The sequence below is a fragment of the Schistocerca piceifrons genome, chromosome 6 (genome assembly GCF_021461385.2).
Source record: "Schistocerca piceifrons isolate TAMUIC-IGC-003096 chromosome 6, iqSchPice1.1, whole genome shotgun sequence".
NCBI classification, from domain to species: domain Eukaryota; kingdom Metazoa; phylum Arthropoda; class Insecta; order Orthoptera; family Acrididae; genus Schistocerca; species Schistocerca piceifrons.
The window spans coordinates 87783797-87808085 of NC_060143.1; the positions used below are offsets into that span (position 1 = coordinate 87783797).

The 24289-nt window shown below is 42.1% G+C and overlaps 1 protein-coding gene across 3 annotated transcripts in view; it reads left to right on the plus strand.

Moving 5' to 3' along the window:
- Window positions 1–24289, plus strand: part of LOC124802582 (lipase 3-like) — a 150283-nt gene that overhangs the window by 101117 nt on the left and 24877 nt on the right. For all 3 annotated transcript variants that reach the window (XM_047263453.1, XM_047263452.1, XM_047263454.1), the window contains one exon: window positions 13647–13731. In XM_047263453.1, coding sequence (XP_047119409.1) covers window positions 13647–13731 — 85 coding nt within the window. The remainder of the gene's footprint in view (window positions 1–13646; window positions 13732–24289) is intronic.

Here is a 24289-nt window from a genome sequence, read left to right on the forward strand (position 1 = left end):
AACTGGAGATAAATTTTGACACTGGCAGGAATAATTACAGAATTAGTAATGACAAGATTGTTTGTTAGAACAAGGAAGGATAAGAAACGGGAGCATCACACAAATTATGGAAGAATATGACGATTCCAAATTTATATAAAAATTTCGTACTTCTACTTTTCGATCTCATGCTTGAGAAGCTGGAGCGTATGAATGAAATGTGAAACTGTTTCCTAACATAAAGATTTCTGCTTGTAGTGGGCCTAATAGGCATTTGATATTAGTGCTTCGGGAATTATATTGTGTCGTGTTATAAAAATGATCATTTGTGCCAAACCAGTCTCGTTTATTTGATGTGTGTTACAATTACTGCTACATTAGGAAGGCCTATTTCGTTTTACCTAGCAGACAGTGACAAAATACACATTATCAGATCAAGAAACCACACCAGTCTTGGGTACTATTTGTATTAATAGCTTCTTCAGTGTTAGACAACGACATTTCTTTTTTTCGTGTAGCAAAACGTTTGGCGAACTTTGATAAGGTAATAGATTCTTTTCCAGAAAGGAAAACACGCCACGTAAAGGTGTATCAAGATTAGAGAGGAAGAAATGCTAGGACTTAAGGACTGAAGAAATGTGTACTGTGTTGCTTGTCTCTTGTCTCTACTTGTTTTATGTATCCTATATTTAATTTTATGTCACACAAAACAACAAGTTATTAGCTAATAGGCAATACAGATTTATTGTTCTCCCGGTTACAAATAATCCCACGCACCTTTGACAGCGAGTTTATTTTCTTCTTTTAAAAAAAAAAATAAGAAGAAGAAGGCAGGATGTCAAACCGGCCGACTGGGAGCAGGAGAGACACCACAGGACATTTTAATTTCCACTGTCCCGAATGTAGTTTGATGTCATCCATTACAAAATATTACGCGTCTGAATTCCACAGAGCGAAATACAGTGACTTCATAGAAGAATGCTGCGTGAAGAGGTGTGGCACTGCACTTTGGCACACTTAAGACCAAATAACATGTCTTACATTTCCTCGAACACATATGTTTTACGTATCACTCTTCAGAAAGATGTGCGCTACAAAATGAACATATATGTGGAAAGTCGATTTTTTTTAGTTTTTGGCGTCCTACCTCAAACGCTCAAAAGTGAGGGGGTGGGGGCATTATCTAGTATTGCCCCGGTGCGGAGTTTTGGTCTGAGTTGAAGTGCGGAGGTGGGTAGTCTCCACGTGACCCGTGTTTACTGTTTGTGATTTTGCTGTTTCCTCTTCGTCTATTGCTCTCAAGCCAAATGAAAACAAAACGAATTTCTGTGGCCGGAGGCTATCAAGTGAATTAAATTAAATTCATATAATTGCGGAAGGCTGAAATATGTTATTAGTTACAGATTTGATTTTATTACCATCTTCCTGACCGTAAAGCATTAATCATCTTGCAGAACAATGAAGTTGTTATCGTCGGTTTGCTAAAGATATTTGGCTTTTATTAATCTTTTCCTCTGAGGCAGTCAATCTATTTGAAACGAAGTTTTTATTCCACACTATTAGCTAGTTTCAACTGTTCGCTGCATTTCAAGTGCACATTTTCATCTTCTAGCACGTATGGCTTTGCGCCATAATAAAGAACCAAACGAGATAATACAGTAGCGGTACTCCAAGAAAATTTACGTCCGAATCCAGACGTACGAATGTGGACTTCAAGCCGAATTATTCATTTTAGTATGATTACGAAATTCCGATACTCTAGGAGTATCCTCTAATGTCTTGTTTCTTTTCTGTCATAATGTAAGATCTTTTAATGTTTTACACGTACTAACATACGGGCTTGCTACATCATAGTAGCTCCGCAATCGCAGTGACGCCATTATCTGGCGCTGTCTGACAACTGCTGAAACGAAACTATTTCTAACAGAAAATGTTGCGAATGGTTGTTTGAAAAGTGTTATTTTCAAAGTAAATTTCCTGTTACGCAAGAAGAACTATGTGCGAGAATGTACGATGAATTTCTTAAATCACAGAGCGTTTGACTCTCATTTGAAAATCAACTCCTTGAGAACGACCGTTTTGAAGAATTTCGAGCCCAGAAGACCAGACATTTATGTCGTTGTTAAAAATTTTACTGGTACATTTGTGTGATATATCTTAAAAGTGTAACACTCGCAGAAAAGATCAATATTATATGCGAAAGCTTAGCTTCTCTTGAAGCTTATTTATCTTCGAGACCAATATTATATGTGAAAGCTTTTCTTTTCTTGTAGCAACTCTATGTATATCAATGCAAACCATAAACTTTTCCGATTTGTGTATTCGCGCTGCTTAACAGTGATGTTGCTATTGGCTGACTGCATCACGTGTCCTATACTGTGAATACCCGCTGTCATCGGCTGATGAGATTACGTGACATGAGCTATGACTGGCTCACAAAAGCGCATCGCAATCTCCATTTCAATGCTTCGGAAAGTAAGATGCGGTGTTTGGTGGAATTTATACTTCCGTAATACAAAGATACGCAGTATACATGTTGCTGCCACATCAAAGATCTTTTCAAAACGTGGTTTTCCCCTAATAATAATGATAATGAGCGTATGGCATTGGTAGCCGGAGACCCCTCGCAAGGCGTTTCGGCCGCCACTCCACAAGTTCTTTAACGCCACTACGGCGACTTGCGAGTGAATGAGGATGAAATGATGATGAAAGACACACAACTTCCAGTCATCTCGAGGCAGAGAAAATCCCTGACCCCGCCGGGAATCGAACCCGGGACCCCGTGCACAGGAAGCGAGAACACTACCGCAAGACCTCGAGCCGGACGAGTTTCGTTTTATAAAGTGCCGGGAAATTCTACCCCGGTGTATAAAACCATAACAGTTCAAAGGATTGATAAGTTTTACAGTTCAGTGGAAAAGTATACTGTGACTTAACACGGAAAAAATGTATTTTCACCCGGGAGAAAGTGTATTTTTAACAGCGAAATTCGGGAATCTTTTTTCCTTGTCCACGTATCCTTAGACATTCCTCTGGGTGCTACCTCTTCTGTTGCGCTGTCAGGCGTTCTCTCCAGCCCCACACGCGGGTTTGCTGTGGCGCGGTGTGCGACAGGGAGCAGCGTCTTCTGCCATTGCGGTGCTGCCCAGGGTCTGCGGCTGACGAGCGACTGGCGGACTTCAGCGATGGCGAGCGGCGCAGGCGAGACTGCGGCAGAGTGTGGGCGAAGAGTCCTGGGCAGTCTGACAGCAGTCCCCGGATCGCTGCCCGGCGGCGGCAGTGGCGACAGTGACATAGTGAGGTTTAACAGAGCTGAGATTAGTGAGAAACTTGTCATAAAACCTGAGGACCTCAAAATGACGAAATGAACGAATTCTCCTACCTCGTAAGCAAATTTTCCGCTGACGGACGAAGCAAGCAGGATATAAAAAGAGCACTAGGACAGGCAAGGAGGCCATTCCCTGCCAAAAGTTGTCTAATATCAAACATTGCCCTCAGCCTGAGGAAGGAACGTCCTAGAAGGTACGTCTGGAGCACAGCATTGTATGGACGTAAATCATGGACTGTAGAGAAATCGAAACGGTATCGTAGCGTTTAAGCTGTGGAGCTATAGAAGGCTCTTGAAAATTAGTTGGTATGAGGAGAAATGGGGTTGTCCACAAAATTGCCGACTAAAGAAATATGTGTAGAAACACTGACGAGAAGGAAAAGGATGAAAGGACATCTGTTAATCAAATGGTTCAAATGGCTCTGAGCACTATGGGACTTAACATATATGGTCATCAGTCCCCTAGAACTTAGAACTACTTAAACCTAACTAACCTAAGGACAGCACACAACACCCAGTCACCACGAGGCAGAGAAAATCCCTGACCCCGCCGGGAATCAAACCTGGGAACCCGGGTGTGGGAAGCGAGAACGCTACCGCACGACCACGAGATGCGGACCATCTGTTAATCCATGGGGAAATAACTTCCATTGTACTACAGGGAGGAAAACAGAGATTGTAATACACCCATCAAATAATTACGGACGTTGGACGCAGTTTCTACTTTGAGATGAAGAGATTGCCAAGGAAGGTAAAGTTGTGATGGGTGGTATCAAACCGCTCAGAGGGCAAATAACTCCAAAAACAGTCAACTTGAAAAATTGAAATACTAACATTTTTTCGCCGTTTTATAACTACATACTGGTACGTAGGTCCCTAATCGTACCACACTTACCCACCATATCTTAGATACCATAAAAGAGGAAGCGGGATGGGATCATGGTTGGTAGTCACAATTTATAATTAAGACAGTTTATTGACATTACGCCTTTTAAGGAATTTGACAATTGCAGACTGTGGACGAGCCACTATATAAAGCTTTGCAAATACAGTTAGAAACCCAACGTATTCAGTGCTCAAATAAACAGTCCCTTAAAAAAAAGTTATCAAAAACTTAATGTGCCAGGCATTTATAGAAACCTTAAGCATAGCAATTATCAATTACATCACATAGCCACTTCATCAAACTCCTTAACACCAGTTGTTACATTAAGATGGCCACACTAAACATTCTTCACTAAAATACCCTTATAAACTTACTATTTCAATCCGTTAAAGAAGCACTTGTTGAAAGGTCAATTACAAACTTAACGTTGCCGGTCACTAATGCCCCTCATTTTATTTGCCCTTGTTTAGAAAACGGAAGTACTAACACACTTCAGAAATTCAATCTTCACTCAAAATACATATAATGAAAACAGTTACCAATAAAAGGTGACTTAATGACACTTTAACATTAGTGCCAAGCTAAGATCCAATTACATAACATGAGAACCACTTACATAAAAAACTACAGCAGAAACATTGATCTTTAAAAATGAATATTCACGTGCTCAGACGTGTTAATAAAAGAGTACTAGAAAGAGCTGCGCAAGGAACTCAGCAAATGCTATGCAATTTAAAGTTTAGCCAGTTGCCAGTCGCTAATATTTAAGGAAACAGTTTGGTATAAGAACAAGATACGTACAATGTATGTTTATATATCTACCAGCTTAACCCGCCTTGGCAAAAGAAAGGTAAATACTAAATTGTGGGAGGCGGTATGTGAACCACTCCCGGTAGTGGCGTGGTTCTTAAACACTGCCAGGCCTATACCTGGGATGACATTTCACTCCCCGCCAAGGCGCTGGCACAATCAAAGGTTTTTGCGCGAATCACAAAGACATTCCAACAACTCTGAAACATAGAAACACTCGGCAGAACCTCTGACTCTATATATGGGTAAGCGTGTAAAAGGAACACGTTACACTACTGACAAATTCGCATCTTTGACCTTAAGCATTTGCACATGGATATTAATAGAGCGCAGGCTTTGATAACGCCAACATAAAATCATTTATTTACTATAAAAAACAGTCTTGATCACAATTTGTTTATTACGGGGACCGGTTTCAATCACTACTGTGGTCATCTTCAGACCTACAAGTCGTATACAATGCTTTAATTGGAGGGCTACATGCATTCAAGAAAATACATAAAGTTATAAAGCTATAAAACTATGAATTACCAATGAGTAAGAACCACCTTCTGGTGCTAAATCACTACTGGGGAAACCAGTGCACGTCTTACTATGTATAATGGAGGCTCCGCCCACTTCTGACGGAATGATGTCATTACTAACCAATGGGTTATAGGTCGAATAACAATGTAAAATTTCTTAGTTAAAATAACATTGTCAAGAAAGGAAAATAAACACACACTAAAATTATCTTGTTCAACAGCTATTGTCAATTAAGAAGCATTAAAAATATTTAAACATGAAGGATAAATGAACTTCGTTTTGACAGTATATGGGTTGCCCTCTCAAGGCCTGTTAGTGAACTATTTGGAACCACTGGTTGCCATAGTGAAGTTGGACGCCGTTCCAAAGATGTGGCAGCTGGCTTCTTTCCACTGAAGTTGTTGTAAAGTCGATAGGCGAACTAGTGGTTGCCATGGTGAGGATAAACGCCAGTGCAAAGATGTGGCAGCAGGCTTCTTCCTAACGAAGTTGTTGCGAAAGTGGAATGCCAAAGACTGTCACGTCAGACGATGTACTACTGAGCAGCAACATGTCTTTATTGAAGCGATTCTCAATGAGCAGGCTGCAATACTCGTTAACTGACATGTGTAGTACACGCTGCACAGATACGATTTACTGGTGTAATAAGAGACTTCCATTTACATAGGATACATAAGAATCGAGAGGGCACAGTAGTCGCGCATATTTATGAAATATCGTCCATGAAGTTCATATGTAGATACCATTTTTTTTACATGCGACAATTTTTAAAAGGCATTGCTATGTCTTATGTTGCATGGCGATACAGAAACTAACGGGTGAAAAATAAAACATGTTTGCTCACCTTAATGTTACTAACGGTTTTTCTTTCTGGTGATATGCAATGTCTGAAATTCGTGCCCAGACCTCATATGGACGATCTGAGCTCATAAGTAGTTCTTAAGAAGACCATACTGGCATTCTTACATAATCAAAAACCTGCTCCCATATTTTCTCAATTAATAACCTGAAGCCTCGTTCACAGACGCTACTGAGGCAACGTCACTGCTCGTGGCATGTTGTAGTGGCATCACAGTTGATTGAGTAACTACCTAGTTGTAGGCGACGTAACTGCAGTGCTGCCGCTTCCAGATATGCCACTAAAAATTGAAAGTCCGTTTTACATAATGGAAATAAAATGAGCGTATGGCGTTGTTGGCCGGGAGGTCCCATTCGGGGAAGTTCGGCAGCCAAGTGCAAGTCTTGATCCAGTCGATGCCACTTTGGACGACTTGTGTGCCAGTGATGCGCGTGAATTGACGATGAGGACAACACAATGCCCAGTCCACGAGCGGAGAAAATCTCCAGCCTGGACGGGAATGTAAAAATGTTCAAATGTGTGTGAAATCTTATGGGACTTAACTGCCAAGGTCATCAGTCCCTAAGTTTACACACTACTTAACCGCCGGCCTGGGTGGCCGAGCGGTTCTAGGTGCTACAGTCTGGAACCGCGCGACCGCTACGGTCGCAGGTTCGAATCCTGCCTTGGGCATCGATGTGTGTGATGTCCTTAGGTTAGTTAGATTTAAGTAGTTCGAAGTTCTAGGGGACTGATGACCTCAGAAGTTAAGTCCCATAGTGCTCAGAGCCATTTGATTTGAACTATTTAACCTAAATTATCCTAAGGACAAACACACACACCCATACCCGAGGGAGGACTCGAACCTCCACCGGGATCAGCCGCACAGCCCATGACTGCAGCGCCTCAGACCGCTCGGCTAATCCCGTGCGGCACGGGAATAGAACCCGGGGCCGTTTGCACGGGAGGCAAGCACAGTACCACCCAGGTAAGCAGGCGTACTATTGTACTTAATGATGCCACTGTACACTACCATTCAACTACTCCCTGGTGATTTTATTTCGTAAAACCACCTGCCTATCGCAGTTTGGGTTGAATTACTGCTTCTATAATTCGTTTGTTTTCAGCATATTTTCATTTTCTAACCAAAAGTGGTAAAAAAAGGTGGCCGCTAGGTATGATTTTACGATTTCTGTACCTAAAAGAAGAGCGACCTGATATCCCATAATCCGCAAAGAGTTTTGTGTGAATAAATAATTAAAATAAAAGCGGAACAAAAAAGGAGAATCGTATAAAGAACTTAGTTTGAGGAACGAAACACTAGAGAAATTTTAAATTGTATCAGTCAGATAAATCCCATGCGTCATGACTGTTGTGAAAGTGAAAATTGGAAGTAGTATTTGGAATGTTTTACATCAATGAGTATAATAAAATTCTAAAATCGCGGAAGAGTGATGCGTCTGCAGAATGTATTTACAAGCCAACTGTTGGTTGGTTTTCCATAGCACATACAATTTTCGTCTTCGATTGTTTTTTTTTATATAAGTGTGTTTGTTGTCCGTATTTTATTCCGGTGCGAAATCCATTTTCGGATCTGACCTTTGGGATTTCATTTTCTTGTATTTAATTTCCTTACGCGTAATTATTGTCTCAGCTCTAATTCCATAATCTGCACAATAATACCAATACAGACCCAAATAATTTTAACTCACTCCGTATTCAAAACAGCACCACTAAGTAAAATTTGTGGTGTCCTGCACGAACAGCAGCTCATGGTGTCACTGTAGTATGCCACCATCTGTGGCGTCACTTTAGTTACATGTGTGGACATAGTTTTTTACTTCTTTGTCTTGTAGCAGAGGGTGGCTCTAATTTTTTCTGTTTTCATTTTCCTGGGCTTTTGATCTGGGAAATCCCAAGAACCGCAATAACTGCATGTTCATATCTCTGCACACTGAAAGTGAAGAACGAGACTGGCTGTTCCATGATCTCCCGCTGGTAGCTGTTTCTCGCAAGCATGATTGCCGCTGCACGGTCGACAATCCATAAGAGATGTAACAGCCTCAGCCAAAGCCAGTACAAGTGCCATATGTGGAGCGCCGGCAGCCGTGATCTACGTCCCCCTGACACAAGTACCTCTCGTCGTGTGACTGCTTCCGTATTGCCACTTCCACGTGTCAACGACCCTGGGACATCAGGAAGCTTCAGCAGTTTGACACACTGCCACACGACAACGGACGGACGCCGTTCACTGGCCCTATTCCAGACCTTTCCTTGGTGACACTCAGTCACTGCACTTCCACGAAGTCAGAATCCAGCAGCTGCATTTAAGCCCTGCAGTAGCTAGCCTGTGGGATTTGACCAGCTGGACAACTTAGCTGCGGCCAGGCTGTGTTTGCCGCATCCTCGGAGTCCTCGCTGTAACGATGTCACTGTCTCCACTCCAGTCGGCCTGTGTGGCCGAGAGGTTCTAGGCGCTTCAGTCTGGAACCGCGCGACCGCTACGGCCGTAGGTTCGAATCCTGCTTCGGGCATGGATGTGTGTAGTGTCCTTAGGCTAGTTATGTTTAAGTAGTTGTAAGTTCTAGGGGACTGATGACCTCAGATGTTAAGTCCCATAATGCTCAGAGCCATTTGAATCATTTTCTCCACACCAGCTGCCGGTCCACGATCCGAGGACTGCTGCCTGATTGCGCCCGATGCTCTGCCGCCGCATTTACTGGGCCGCTCGCTATCGCTGAGTCCACCGGCCGCCGCTCGTACCTCATTACGAGAGGTGTTCGAAAAGATTCTAGCCCGAGATACGAGGATTGGAACTTTAGTAGTGGCAACTATTTACTTGCAGCTGGTACAAAATAGATACGTGTTTCAAAGTTTTACTGACCTTCAAAGTAGTCACCAGCATTGTGTATAGTCCGTTGCCAGCGATGTGGAAGTCGTAGGATACTCCTAGCAGTGCCAGTTGTGTTGACAGTTCGAGCGGCGCGGTCTATTGCCCGATGAATTTGTAGCAGTTCTGAAGCGAATGCCGTGAACTGTTTCCTTCAGTTTAGACATCGAGTTGAACTCACGAAGGCTGAGGGGGAGTGCAGTAGGTGATATACCGCTTTGTAGCCCCATCAGTAAAACAAATCAGCTTGCACTGTTCGTGCATGAGCATCGTCCTGCAAAATGATGGTCAGGTCGCGCAAAAGTGTCATCACTTCTGTCTTTAGGCTGGTAGTAGGTTGTGTTCCAAAAATTAACAGGATAGAGACAGAAGTCTGGCGCGGCGCTAATGCCCTCTTCACCTAGGGGCCGCTGCTGTCGCGTTGTCGCCCTGGTGGGATGTCGGCCAGCTTGCGATTGGCTGACATCTTGTCACAGCCTTCTCGTCTCCGTCATTTCCGACTGGTGTGCCGGTGCTGACTTTACGCCGCAACAGTGTCGATTGTTCACACAAATTACAACCATATATCTGCAGTGATTCAAAAATCGCCCAAAGTTTTAGCTGCGGTGGAACAAAACCGGAAGCTATTGTGCGGGTAGTATTGGCCAAAAAATCTGTTTAAAATATCTTGAAGACCACACAAAAAAATCTATTCTATAGTGGCAGACGCAAGTAATAAGAAAAATTGGAAATTGCTTAGTATTCCTTGATTATGTTACTAGGGTTGTAAGCTGTCGACAGGAATTTGTAAAATCTCACGCTGAATTTGTATATCAAGTTTTGAAGTTATTAGTAGAGACAATGGCGAAGAATGGAGTGTCGTTAAATAAAGTTTCGGCGTTCGCCGCTCACAAAGCTAAATGTAAACTTCCGCAAAAATTATTCCATTTGTACACTTCTTTTAGCTGAAAATGACAAAATTGTCAGAGCTACTTGCCCCAGCCATATTCTTCACAATGCTGCGAAATATAGTACTGATAAACTCGAAGAGGATGTAGAAAGTTTGGTACTGAAAATATGCAGTTACTTCAGAAGATCTGAGAAACGAAGAGCGGACTTGCAATTCCAGTTGTAAGAAATAATAAAACACACTGCCACGAGATTTTTATCTCCAGGTCTTGCTGTCGGAAGAGTATTAAAAATATAGCCTGCACTAAAATCTAATTTTGTGGAATTTCGCAATGAATGCCATCTTCCATTAGAAAACATAATAACATGTGGAGAGGAATAGAAAATTTTTTTGGCGTATTTGTCGTTTCTGCATAACGTAATGTTTTCGGTAGAAACAACGTTGAAGAAGATTGAATCAGATTCTCTGTCAGTTGTTGATATGCATGTTGTATGTTTTCGATAGAAGCAACAATGAAGACGATTGAATAAGATCTCTGTCAGCTGTTGACATACATGCTCAAATGCACGGGATAGGCGAAAAGATTGAGCAAAGAACAAAACACAACTTTTTTCCGAAGGAAGACAAGAGAAATAATGCGCATGGTTCAGCACTAACGGAAAAGAAGCTATTCGGAACGATTTTCTACAGTTCTACAGCAATTTTGTGGGATATTTTGTTATCACGATACGATTTCTGAGAAAACAATATCCTTTCAAAGATGCTATTTCTAAATTAAAGTCACCGACAAATTACGACCATTTTCAGAAAGCTGCGGAGTTCTTAAGAGGGGGGGAAGAGATTAGTGTTAAACGCCGCGTCAACTACGAGGTTATTAGAGACGGAGCACAAGTTCGGATGATGGGGAGGGAAACCGGCCGTGCACTTTCAAAGGAACCATGCCGGCATTTTCGTGAAGCGATTTACGGAAATCACGGAAAACCGAATTCATGATGACCGGATGCGGGTATGAACCGTCGTCCAGCCCGAACCACTGCACCATCTCGCTTTGTGGGAACTTTTAATTATCGATCAACAGAACATGGACTACTTATACGAAGAATTTCAAACAATTAAAAGAAGCCTGGACATGACAAAAACAAGGGTGCGATTGAGAAATGGAAGAAACTCACGGAAGGCTTTTCCAAGAATGAAATCACTTTCATTTTTCACGTCTTATTGTTCGTCTTTAGTATCCCCAGTTCCAGCTGCTTTGTAGAAAGAGTTTTTTCACAGATGACCTTAAAATGGACTGAATTACGAAAGAAATACACCCTGAATTTGATTAAAAGTGAGTTGATGACCAATTTCAGCTATGATTATAACTGCACTGATTTTTAAATATATAAAATCAAACAAATGCATGCTAAAACTTACGCGTTCTTAATTAAAATATAATAAAGACCAATAAATCACAAAGGAATAATTTTTTCGTTTGTCCCGGGTAAAGCAGTGGAATCCCATTTCTTTTGCCCAACTGAACATTTGTCCCTGGCGACCCTACTCCGTACACAATGGTTGCCCCACTCCCTGGTCAGAGAGCCAGCCAGGTCTGTGGCTATACGCACATTATAGCCCATGCCTCTATTTAAATGTCTTGTGGCTGCTGTCTTATTGAAAGGCATAATCTTCATTCTTTATGGTTGCCAGGAATTTTTTTCTTAAATTTATTGGCTTTCGGGACATGCCCACTCAGGCATCTCTATAGTGGAATGTCAATGATGACGATACAAATGTAAGGAAAACAAAACACGCAGTCACCGAGCAGAGAAAAATCCCCGACACTGTCGGGAATCGAGCCCAGGTCTCTTTGCTTGGTAATCAACCGCTCAGATACCGAGTCGGACTGGCCGCCATCAATGTAAACACGGGGAACGACAAAGCTTCGGCCTTGGTCGATGTCCCCCTACGTGTTAAATAATGCTGGTAGTTGTGCTGCATGCAATACGGAGTAACGGTTAGCGACGCTGGCTGGCATACTGCGAGTTGGTTCAAATGGCTCTGAGCACTATGGGACTTAACATCTGTGTTCATCAGTCCCCTAGAACTTAGAACTACTTAAACCTAACTAACCTAAGGACGACACACGCATCCATGCCCGAGGCAGGGTTCGAACCTGCGACCGTAGCGGTCGCGCGGTTCCCGACTGAAGCGCCTAGAACTGCTCGGCCACTCCGGCCGGCATACTGCGAGTAGCCAGTTCAAATCCAATCACGAGCAAATATTTGCTTCTTAGTATTTATCATTTCTAGAAGGTTCTCGAAATTCTTGATGTTTGTAATGACTGCATATTACTTCACTGGCGGCCCTTGATTGCGTTTACTCTAGAATGATAGTCATCGGCTGCTCTTCAATAACTGAGGCATTTTTTGTTACTAAGGGCAGCAAGTAAGGTAAGTTATAAACCATTTCAGAGCAAAATACGTGCTAACACATTCACTGGGTGAAAACTGAATTCAACCAAAGATAGTATTGCCAACATAAAAAAATATGTCTCACGAACTCACTGACTAATGCACATGTAACATGCGTGTGACATACAGTTTCTCTGGCTGTAACTGCCACTGCTGCCCCATCGACCCATTTTTAATTAGTGGCTTCAGATGTTATTCCCCAGCGATTGACGATTTCAAGAGCGCAGTAGGTGTTAATGACGACAGGAGTTGTAGCTTAATTATTACCTAATATACTGTCAATTCAGCCTCATCGTCAATTAACCGTATGGTTCAATGGTTTGTAATATGAAGGAGAATTCCATAAAAAATGACCGTGGTTGATAAATACAAATCATTTAAATAGGCTAGGCTTACTGATTGATATGGTTCATATTGCTCTGAGCACTATGGGACTCAGCATCTGTGGTCATCAGTCACCTAGACTTAGAACTACTTAAACCAAACTAACCTAAGGACAGCACACACATGCATGCCCGAGGCAGGATTCGAAACTGCGACCGTAGCAGCAGCGCGGTTCCGGACTGAAGCGCCTAGAACCGCTCTGCTACATCAGCCGGCGATATGGTCTGGGATGAAGAAACTGATGCAGTAAACACAAAGAACAGCATAATGTTAACAAAACGAAAATTAAAATGGAATATCAATTCATTTTGTATTTTTAATTGTTGTACAATTGCTTTTCATTCTTTAAGCCTGCTGTATTGTTTTGGGACGTGAGAGTTTCGTCTCAGACCTTCTCTCCTTTAATTTCTGTATTGAAAAAAAATATGTAAAACACACACACACACACACACACACACACACACACACACACACACACACATATCCTGGAAGAGGGGTGGGACGGAGGCAGGGGGGGAGGAGGGAGGTGGGAGTGGAGAGAGGGAGGGGGATTATGCATGGAAGTTGCAACGCTCATGCTGTTTTTCCTGTATGGTGAGTTTCGGTCGTGTTCATTTGCTTCTGTAGAGTATTCCCTCCTTCATGTTTTCTTTTCCTGTTGCAGTCACGGCTGGAGTTCTTCGTGGCTCACAGCACTTGTGGAACCTCAACAACATCTCTTGCCCACTACGCTCAGAATATAAAAACTGGTAAGTTGTCACGAGTCTCGGCACACTGCTATCTAAATCTACATCTACACATACACTCCTCAAGCTCCTTTCGGCGTGACACAAGGCATTTCTGATTTTGTCCATTTCTCTTCCCCCTTTACTTGCATTCGCGAATGATGCGTGGGATCTATCGTCGTGGGTATTACCTCTAATTTAACTAGTTTTCACGCCGTAGTGATTTCGCGAGGAAGTAACAGCCTGCTGGTTGCTCTTGGATCGTACGCTCTCCGAATTTCAGCTTTATACGCACAAAGTAACCTTAGTACCTTCTAACACAGGGCTTAGTTGAGCATCTCCGTAACGCTCTTGCTGTTACGAAATAATCACGTGACGAAACATAGTACGCTCTCTGTCACATCCGTTAGTTCTCCTTGGAAAGGGTCCCAAACTCAAGGACAAGATTCAAATGTTCGTCGAACAAGTGTTTCGTAAGCTACCCTATTTCTTGACTGAATTACGTTTACTTAAAATCCTCCGGATATATCTCAGCTGGACTTCCGCTTTTCCAAAAATTTGGTTTAATTGATCAGTCCGCTTTATGTAGCTCTAGATGGTTACTCTCTTTTGTAAACCCTCGTCGCCGTTTTGTAAAGGCCTCGCCGCTGCTGCTGAGGTCAAATTGCCACTGTTAAGGACGAGTTACAGAGTTCGTGAAGCGGCATCTGGTGCAGTATACTGCCAAGACAATTTCACCCTCCTACTATTACACACCTATGTCCCAGGGTCAGGTAACAGGATAGGAGAACAAAGTTCTACAACACTCTAGCAAATTAATGACAAAGTCACACAAATGAGTTAAAAGGTTTAGTCCTCTTTGTGACTAGTTGAATAATGAAATCTGCAACACTGTATGTAATATAACGCTAAAAAATCAGTCCTGGACGATGATCTATAATGAAGTGGGCAAAAGCTGCTCTTCTACCGAGTATCCTTCTGTCCATTGTCGTCCGGTCATTGGAGGATTGCACTCGGCTTGCAATTGGCCGAAGCGAAGTCGATATCTTCATCCTCAGCGCCTCCCGTCGCGCTGATGAAACTCACGCAAGTGGCGAGTCTCAATGGCATTGCCACCAGCTCGTATCTTTGCGCCTGCGATGCTTTTGCCCTGGCTGTGTCTTGTTCGAACGACACAGCGCTCTCTAAGTATTTTACGGATGTTACTGTTTCCAACGATTTTCAGCCAATAGCGTAATCGAACAGTAATATACTTTTCGCCTCTTTACGCGCAGTATGTTATATTTGTTTCCGTTCTGGGTCAAATGAGAGTTCGCGCATCAACCGTCATGCCTCTTCAGGTCTTCTTGCGTTATGCCATCGTTTTCTGGCTGCCCAACCTCCCTACAGACAGCATCATCGTCTGCCAAAAGGATCACTGATATCCCAACGGTATCCATAAAATCAGTAATACATAATGTAAACATTAACGGCCCTACAACACTCCCTTGATACATCCATTAGTTTTTGTTACGTTAACCCATTCGGGCAATGATAACTTTTTTCCTGAAAACAAAATCATGGCTTTGCTATCCAGTTCTTCGACTCAAATTATAATTTTTCAGATGTATAAAAGATTCCGAAGTGCTCCCCCCCCCCCCCCCAAAGGGGGATAGAACGCGTCCCCAAATGAGGACATTGTGTTCAAGTGGGTGCAGTATAAGTCGAAAAGTCAAAGTATTGTACTGATTTTATTTCACCAAAATACATAAATTACACGAAACTTAGTTAATGATTATATACATAAACTATGGTTTACACTTGTGAAGAATGGTAATCAAAAAAATCATTTTTTTCTATCCAGAAATAAGTGAATGTTATATTTTACACAATAAAATTTGGCTTTGCCTTTGCAACCCGGTTTCTTGCACCTGTCAAATGATTTTTGTCACTAACCACGAAAGATGCCCAACGTTATCCAAAAAAAAAACATCAGCTTCTGGACAAATTCTCTACTGGCTCGTTTTGAAGTACTTGGAGATGGCATAGGGCTCTCACTAGTGGGACGCCCCCTTTTCGTGGCAGCTTGCTTATCAATTTTTGTCAGTAATTTTGGCCACACTTGCCTAAAGTGAATCAAGTCAAGGCTCTTATATTTAGGAACACCTAGTTCTGATGCGTTTTTCTTGTACTCAGTCCAAGCATTTACACATGAAACATCAATTGCATGAGCAAACTTGCGAAGCGTCCACTTTCGCGATCGGATGAATGTGCGATAAATTGTGATCAGAAAATCCATCTTGTCGTCCCCTCCCACATGTTGATTGTAAACTTGAATAACTTCCGGCCAGTCGAGTGCAACATATTTCCCTTCAGTTTTATCTCATCTTTTACACATATCTCTGTTTCCAGTTCCCACAAAATTGGATGCCATTGCCAATGGCTTACCATCATATCATTTTGTTACTATAACTTCTACATCTTCATTTATTAGTTCCGCAGCAGACCCTCTACCACCTTTCTTCATGCCTTTTTCATTAAAAAAAGGTGGGTTCTCGAAAAGATTTTGGCACACAGTACATATTGCGTACATATTCTTATTTCTCAAGTACTGCAGGAGACTATAATTTGGGAAATAATTATCGAAAATGAGAAGCACATTTGTTTCATTGATTCTTTCTGCTAATTTTACCACTACTGATGCACTAAGACCAAAAAATTTTAATATTACTGGATCAAGTTACGCCGTCGAGCCTTGATATATTATAAAAACAAACATTTGACCGTTTGTTCCACAGAGTGCAAATATTTTTATTCCCCATGGTTTCGGTTTGCCCTTCACATAGTGTTTTACATTCAATGATCCCTTGAAAGGCACGATGCGCTCATCGACACTAAGATGTTGTTCTATTGGTAAACTCAGCAAACATTCCGTTATGGAATTGTGCATTGGTCTGACTTTCCAAAATCGATAATTTTTATCAGGATCATTTGTTATGTCAACACAGTGGAAGTTCTGTCCCAGCTTTAGGAACCGATTAACTGACATAGTGTCTGCTATTTGGGAAATACATAGCTGCAGCAGTAACATCTAATCCTGGGGCGTTTCAAATTTCCCATCAGAATGTGAATTCTTAAACTGAAAGTATTTCTTTTTCTGTCGTAAGAGCAAAGTTACCTACACTTCTGTAAACTGCATAAATATTTGTGCGTTTCACACATTTCTGCACAAGAACATCGGTGAAATATTTTTTTAAAAATTGGTAGGGGCTCTCAAAGTTATCCACCGGCTCAGAGTAACATTTGTACCATTCGATAAAAGGAGATACATAAGTGAGTCCCCTTTTCCTCCACCGTATATCTTTTTTAGGTGCTAATTGTCCAAAATGATGATGCCACTCTAGATCAACAACGCTTATCACATCAGTTTCAGGCACAATATCTATTTCAGTCTGGTCCCTTTAATCCCACAAACAACCACAATATCTATTTCAGGATTGTCTTGTTCATTGTCATCATTGTTTTGCGCTTCGATGATAAGGGGATCTGCAGAACCAATAATAAAAAATGCTATTGCAAAAGAAAAACTCATAAAAAAACGTACATCTGGGTAGCCCAGATGAAAATTCCGCTAAATTTATTTTATGTCGACTTTGAGGTGGGCACACGGCTATATTGACTTTTTCATCGCCTACATGATGAAGTAGGTTACAGGTTGAAAAACGGGCTTTAAACCGCCGAAAATGGCTGTCTAAAATCGTGTTTGGTTTCAAAAGCAGCTAACTGCATGTTGCCTTCGGGTGCAAAGCCCACTAAATGCCCAATAGACGTGGCTGTCTCCCTGCCGTGTCCGGATGCAAAGCAGGTGAACAGACATCAGACATACCAGTCTGGACATTCAAAGCTACCTTTCAGTCTGTTACGTTTAGAAAGAATATTTTTCTTATTCAGCTTTAGGTTGACTGCGCTGTAACAAATTCGTACGCAACAATAACAATCTGGCTACCAATGCATTGTCGATTGGATGGGACGAGTGTTTCGTGATTAGCTCACTTACCATGCACGTGACGGGCTTTGCGTCTAGGCTACTCAGCTTACAATACCGTATGATATAAAAGTCTAACAGTACCTCCAGCATTGTCCTCTTGTTCAAAATTATCGCCAGGATCACCGGATAGACCACCAATTTCAGATGAATGAAGGAGGTCTGTATCTGCTTCTTCTGTAAGTGGCGTTCGTTCATCTCGGACTCGGGGTATTGTGAAATTACCGTTAGATGACCAAAAAGACAGCGAAATAACGTCCTAAATTTCTATGGTATTACAACCTTTGAATCACAATGTCCTCATTTGGAGACATGTATGAAGTTATAAATATGTCACTTACCTTTCGTTCTGAAAGACACCTTTAGCTTTCACCTTCAAGAATGCACCTTCCTGCGCACACATAATTTTTTTTTTTTACTTAAACTCAGAATATATTAACCGGATGATGGGAGGTACAAAGATTACTGGGAAGTGTCCATGTGACTGTGCACTATCAGTTTCGTTTTGTAGTACCACTGATTGACAGGAGATGCCGACACTGTTCTCATATAAACTCTCTGCTTGTGACAATATGATGACAACAATCACAAATTAGAATTATATATTAATACCTTCAGCTGCTGACGGGCATTACTGTTGGCATTGCACTTGGTGGCACATAACCTTCTCCACAGATTCGCGAAACCCAAACCCTCCCGTTGGATTGCCACGCCGTAGAGCGTCATTCATCGCTCCAAATCACTCGTTGCATCGCTCATTACACCATCTCTAGCGTCTCCTAGATCTGACAATGTAAGGTTTATGAGTAGCTGCTCAGCCATTATACGCCATTCTTTTTCAACTCCCTACGCACTGTGATTGTACTGCTCCATTGCTAGTAGTACTCTGAAACTTACGAGAGGTTCCATTTGCTGATTTCATGAGACTTTTTACACAGCCGAAGAAACTGCTACGCCTGCCCAATATCGTGTTGGACCCCTCCGAGCACGCATAAGTGCAAAAACACGAAGTGGTATGGACTCGACTAATGTCGGAAGTAGTGCTGGAGAGAATTGACACCAGGAATCCTGCTGGACTGTCCTTAAATCCGTAAGAGAACGAGGGGGTCGAGATCTCGTCTGATCAGCACTCAATAATATTCATGTCTGGGCATTTTGGTGGCCAGCGGAAGTGTTTACTCAGACTCAGAAGAGTGTTCCTGGAGCCACTCTGTAGCAATTCTCGACAAGTAGGGTGTCGCATTGTCCTGCTGGAATTACCCAAGTTCGTCGGAAGGCACAATGGACGTGAATGAATTATACAGGGTGCTTACGTACATGTTATCTGTCAGAATCGTATCTAGACGTATCAGGGATCCCATATTACTCCAACTGCACATGCCCCACAACATTACAGAGCTTCCAACAGATTGAGCAATGCCCTGCTGACATGCAAGGTTCATGGATTCATGAAGTTGTCTCCATACCCGTACACGTCCATCCACTCGATACAATTTCAAACGAGACTCATCCGACCAGGCAACAAGTTCCCAATCATTAACAGTGCATTGTCGATGTTGACGGGCCTAGGCGAGGGGTAACGTTTTGTGTCACGCAGTCATCAAGGGTACACGAGTCGGCCTTCGGCTCCGAAAGCCAATATCGATGCTACAATGGCATGTTATCAAGATTTAAGTGAATTTGAACGCGATGTTACAGTCGGCGCACGAGCGATGGGACACAGCATCTCCGAGGTAGTGATGAAGTGGGGATTTTACCATACGACCACTTCACGAGTGTATCGTGAATATCAGGAATCCGGTAAAACATCAAATCTCCGACATCTCTGCTTCTGGAAAAAGATGCTGTAGTACTGGACCAACGAAGACTGAAGAGAATCGTTCAGCGTGACACAAGTGCAACCCTTCCGCAAACTGCTACAGATTTCAGTGCTGGGCCATCAACAAGTGTCAGCATGCGAACCATTCAGCGAAACATCATCGATATTGGCTTTGGGAGCCGAAGATACACTCATGTACTTTTGATGGCTGCACGACTCGAAGTTTTACGTCTCGCCTGGACCCGTCAACACCGACATTGAACTGTTGATGATGATGTCGCCTGGTCGGAAGAGTCTCATTCCAAATCGTGTCGACGGGAAGGACGTGTAGGGGTATAGAGACAACCTCAAGAACTCATGGGCGCTACATGTCAGCAGGGGACTGTTCAAGCTACTGGAGGCTATGTAATGGTGTAGGGCATGTGCTGTTAGAGTGATATGGGACCCCTGATGCGTCCAGATACGACTCTGACAGGTGACACGTACGTAAGCATCCTGTCTGATCACCTGCATCCATTCCGATGAACTTGGACACCGCGCGATCGCTACGGTCACAGGTTCGAATCCTGCCTCGGGCATGGATATGTGTGATGTCCTTAGGTTAGTTAGGTTTAAGTAGTTCTAAGATCTAGGGGAGTGATGACCTCAGATGTTAGGTCTCATTGTGCTCAGAGCCATTTGAACCATTTGAACTTGGGAAATTCCAGCAGGACAATTCGACACCCTACACGTTTAGAATTGCTAGATAGTTACTTCTTCAGGAACTCTCTTCTGAGTTACTTCCCAGACATGAACATTATTGAGCATATCTGGGGTGCCTTGCACAGTGCTGTTCAGAAGAGATCTGCACCCACTCGTATTCTTACTGATTTATGGACAGCCGTGCAGGATTCATGGTGCCAGTTCCCTCCAGCCCTGCTTCAGACATTAGTCGAGTCCATGCCACGTCGTGTTGCGGCATTTCTGCGTGCTCGCGGGGGCCCTACACGATATTACGCAGGTGTACTAGTTTCTTTGGCTCTTCAGTACAGATCCAAGCGCCGTTGTGTATGGCACTCTGGTCCTAATGGATTAGCAGAGCGCGTTGAGTTTCGCAATATTTCTGTCTGCGAAATTCATGTTCATATTTATAAAGGAGGTTTTTCTTTCCCAAACCGTTATAATTCGTGAGCATAAAATTTTGTTCCATTATTCAGCAGATTCTTATCATCATTATAGGCCGCTATGGAGGAGCAAGGTCTTTTACGTAACCGGTATAGAGTCTCAGAAGTATCAAATCCGTTCCAGATGCCACTTTTGAGCGATTTTAGTTAATTTTTGGTCTTGCGATCACAAACGCCAGTATCTGCAATTTCGGTGATTTGTAGCGAAACATAAGTCCCGTTATTCAGTCGGTCTTTCTGTATATAAGCTGTATGGTGTGTTGTGTCTAGGAATCCTGCATACTCGGTTCGCTAGGCAAGCAATCAAACAACTCGAATTAATGAGTTTTATTAGAAAAAGACAAGTACAAATACTTAACTTTGATCTGAGAATTCTTGTAGTCCTTTATACAAGATCATCCACAAGTGCAATCACACAGATGTGTCGCAAGCAAAGGGCGACACACAAAATAACCTGTCTTCTTCAGAACAGACAAACACAAGTAACACTTCTGGTCCTAGCGACCACAACTAACAAAAATCTGTCAATTGAACTGCAGTGACTGCTGGTCTCTTAACTGTGCTACGTAGAAATTGCTAGTGAAGAGGCTACGATGCGTCGGCTAGCGAAGTGGCGAACGTTGAAGCTGCTATCGAAGTGTTCTGCCACCAGTCGGGCGAGGCGCGTATGTCGTCTTCACCCAGGGGCCGCTGCTGACGCGTTGTTGTCCTGGAAGGAGGTCGGTCAGCGTGCGATTGACTGACGTCTTCCCACATTCTTCTCTTCTCAGTCGTTCCCGAGTGGCATGCCGGCGCTGATTTTACTCCGTAACATGGTGTTAGATACTGCACGAAATACTGCGTGCTGTCAATCGAGTTTCAGATCAAGCAGAACACCGCATTCCAAGGACACTTGGTACACAGCCTCCTGGCCACTACCTTCGGTCTTAACATCGATTCATTTCGAGTTTACTTCGCACCAATGTAGCTTAATAAGTATGCCAGATTTCTGAGAAAGACCGGTATATTTTTCAAACCACGGTAATACTGTGTTGACAGCGCGTGGAGATGTTAGTTGTTGGTCGTCTTAGGTTGTTAACCTCACGTGCGACGCATAAGCTGGAGAAAAACGAGTTTCGTACTTGTACTGAACATTTTAATTTTAAGAGTTCGGTTGGTATAAATATCACAACCAAACTAGATTAAATTCGTGCAGACGCTGCACTGGTGTCGAAGATGGCGTAGTAGTTGTTAAATGACTGTGAACGTATTCGCAGATGCGTGGTCGGAACGTACAGTTGAAATTATCGCCAAAAATCATCGCCCAGTTTGATGATATGGCGTTACAAGATTGTGAATTATTGTGTGCATTATAGCTGATGTTCCAGAAACCGTAGTTGTACGATTACACTCCGTTCTTCACGAAAAATAAGACACGAAGAAGTCTAGTGCGCACTGGGTGCCACAAGTACTTATTTTTAGCCGGTGCAGGAGACTATTTCAACAAAGAATTTGGCAATTTTAGATGCCAAGCGTTGGATGTTTTCCGCGTTTTTGTGACTGTGTATTGGACTTGAATCCGTCATCACACTCTTGGGTCCAACAATCAGAACGATGTAGTGCATAAGAATATTATAATAGCTCCTCAAACAATTTGATTTATACAAAAAGAAAAACAGGGACCATTATCGCACATTCTCTTACTGACACCACCTACAAAGTGAAATTTATGCTGAAGATTCCAGATGTTTATGAAATCAGGAAGGGGGTCAGGCGAGGAGATGAACTCTTGCCTCTAATTTAAATGCTTTTGTGTGCTCGAGAAAGTGATCCGCGAATAGCGAAAAGGAACGAGTGACAAACCCGCAAAGATGGAGTCAGGCTTAGCAATAGAAACATGAACTTGGCAGTTAACTGCCTAACCTTGGCAAACGACACCCAAATTTTTCAGATTCGCTAGACTCGGCTGCAGAACCAACAGTTTAGTTAGTAGTTTTTTTTTTAGTTATGTCATGTTCCGTAGATCATTTTCCCGATTATTTTATCGATATGATGAGGAACAGGTCAGATTACAAGATATATATACACACACATGAATAGTGCTAATATTAATATTACTAAAATTTTTAGTTCTACACATGCAACTACATTTAGAAGTACAATCTTTTTTTTTTTTTTGAGATGGATTATTTGTAACGAATTTCATTAGCGAATATATGTACTCTGATGTTGCAGTTAAAAACCTAACTCCTTGAAAAGGTGCCTACATGACGTCCTTGGGTGAACACCACTAATTATTCTCACTGCTCTCTTGTGCAATCAGTACTTTATGTCTAAGTGGTGAGTTACCCCAGAAAACTATTCCATAAGACATTATTGAGTGGAAATATGCAAAGTACGTTAGGAGGCTGATCTGTTTATTACCAAGGCTAGCGATTATACAAAGAGCGAAAGAAGCTGAACTTAGTTGTTTGAGAAGCTCAGTAACATGCTTCTTCCAGTTCAAGCTGTCATCAATGTAAACACCTAAAAATTTGGAGAAATCTACCATGTTAACTGAGCCCTGTTCATATGCTACATCAATTGTCGGTATGACTCTATTCGGTGTACAGAACTGGATATAGTGAGTTTTTTTTTTTCAAAATTAAGAGAGTCCATTTTCTGAGAACCACTTAATAATTCTTTGAAAGACATCCTTAACAGTATCTTCAGCTGCTTTTTCTGGAATGGGATTTATTATAACACTCATGTCATCTGCAAAAAGTACTAGTTCCGCTTGCTGAACGTTAAGTGGGAGGTCATTCACAGGAATAAGGAACAGCAGAGGACCTGAAATTGAACCCTGTGTTACTCCCTTTGTTATAACTCCCCATTCACTAGAATTTACCACCCTCCCAACATTATCTGTGCTATTCATCACAACTTTTTGCTTTCTGTTCATTAAGTATGATTCAAACCAGCTGTGTGTGTAGCCTTCAATTCTATAGAACCTGAGTTTTTCTAAGAGTGTGACATGATCCACAATATCAAATGCCTTGAAGAGATCACGGCCATAATTTATTATTTAGGGCATGTACTATTTGATGGGTAAATGTGTAAGTACCATTCTCAGTCGAGTAACCCTTCCTGAATCCGAACTGTGACATGCTGAGTATGAGTAAATTATTTTCACTTAAGTGTGAGACTACTCTTGAATACATAACTTTTTCGAATGTTTTAGAAAATGAAGTCAGCAATGAGATTGGTCTATAATTATTTAAGTCACTCTTGTCCCTTTCTTATGAAGAGGTTTGACAATTGCGTATTTCAATCTGTCTGGAAAAATTCCTTGTGCCAGCGAAGCATTACATATATCACTAAGGACTCCACTTATTAAATTAGAACAACACTTCAAAATTCTGTTAGAGCCTCCATCTACACCACATGAGCTCTTGTTTTTCAGTATATTTATAGTTCCCTTAATTTCAGTGGGGTATGTTGGTGCTATTTCTAAAGGCCTAAAGTCCTGGGGAATGACATTTTTAACATATTTTTTTGCTTCTTCACCTGAAACTTTTAACCCTATTTCTGCTGCTACATTCAGAAAGTGATTGTTAA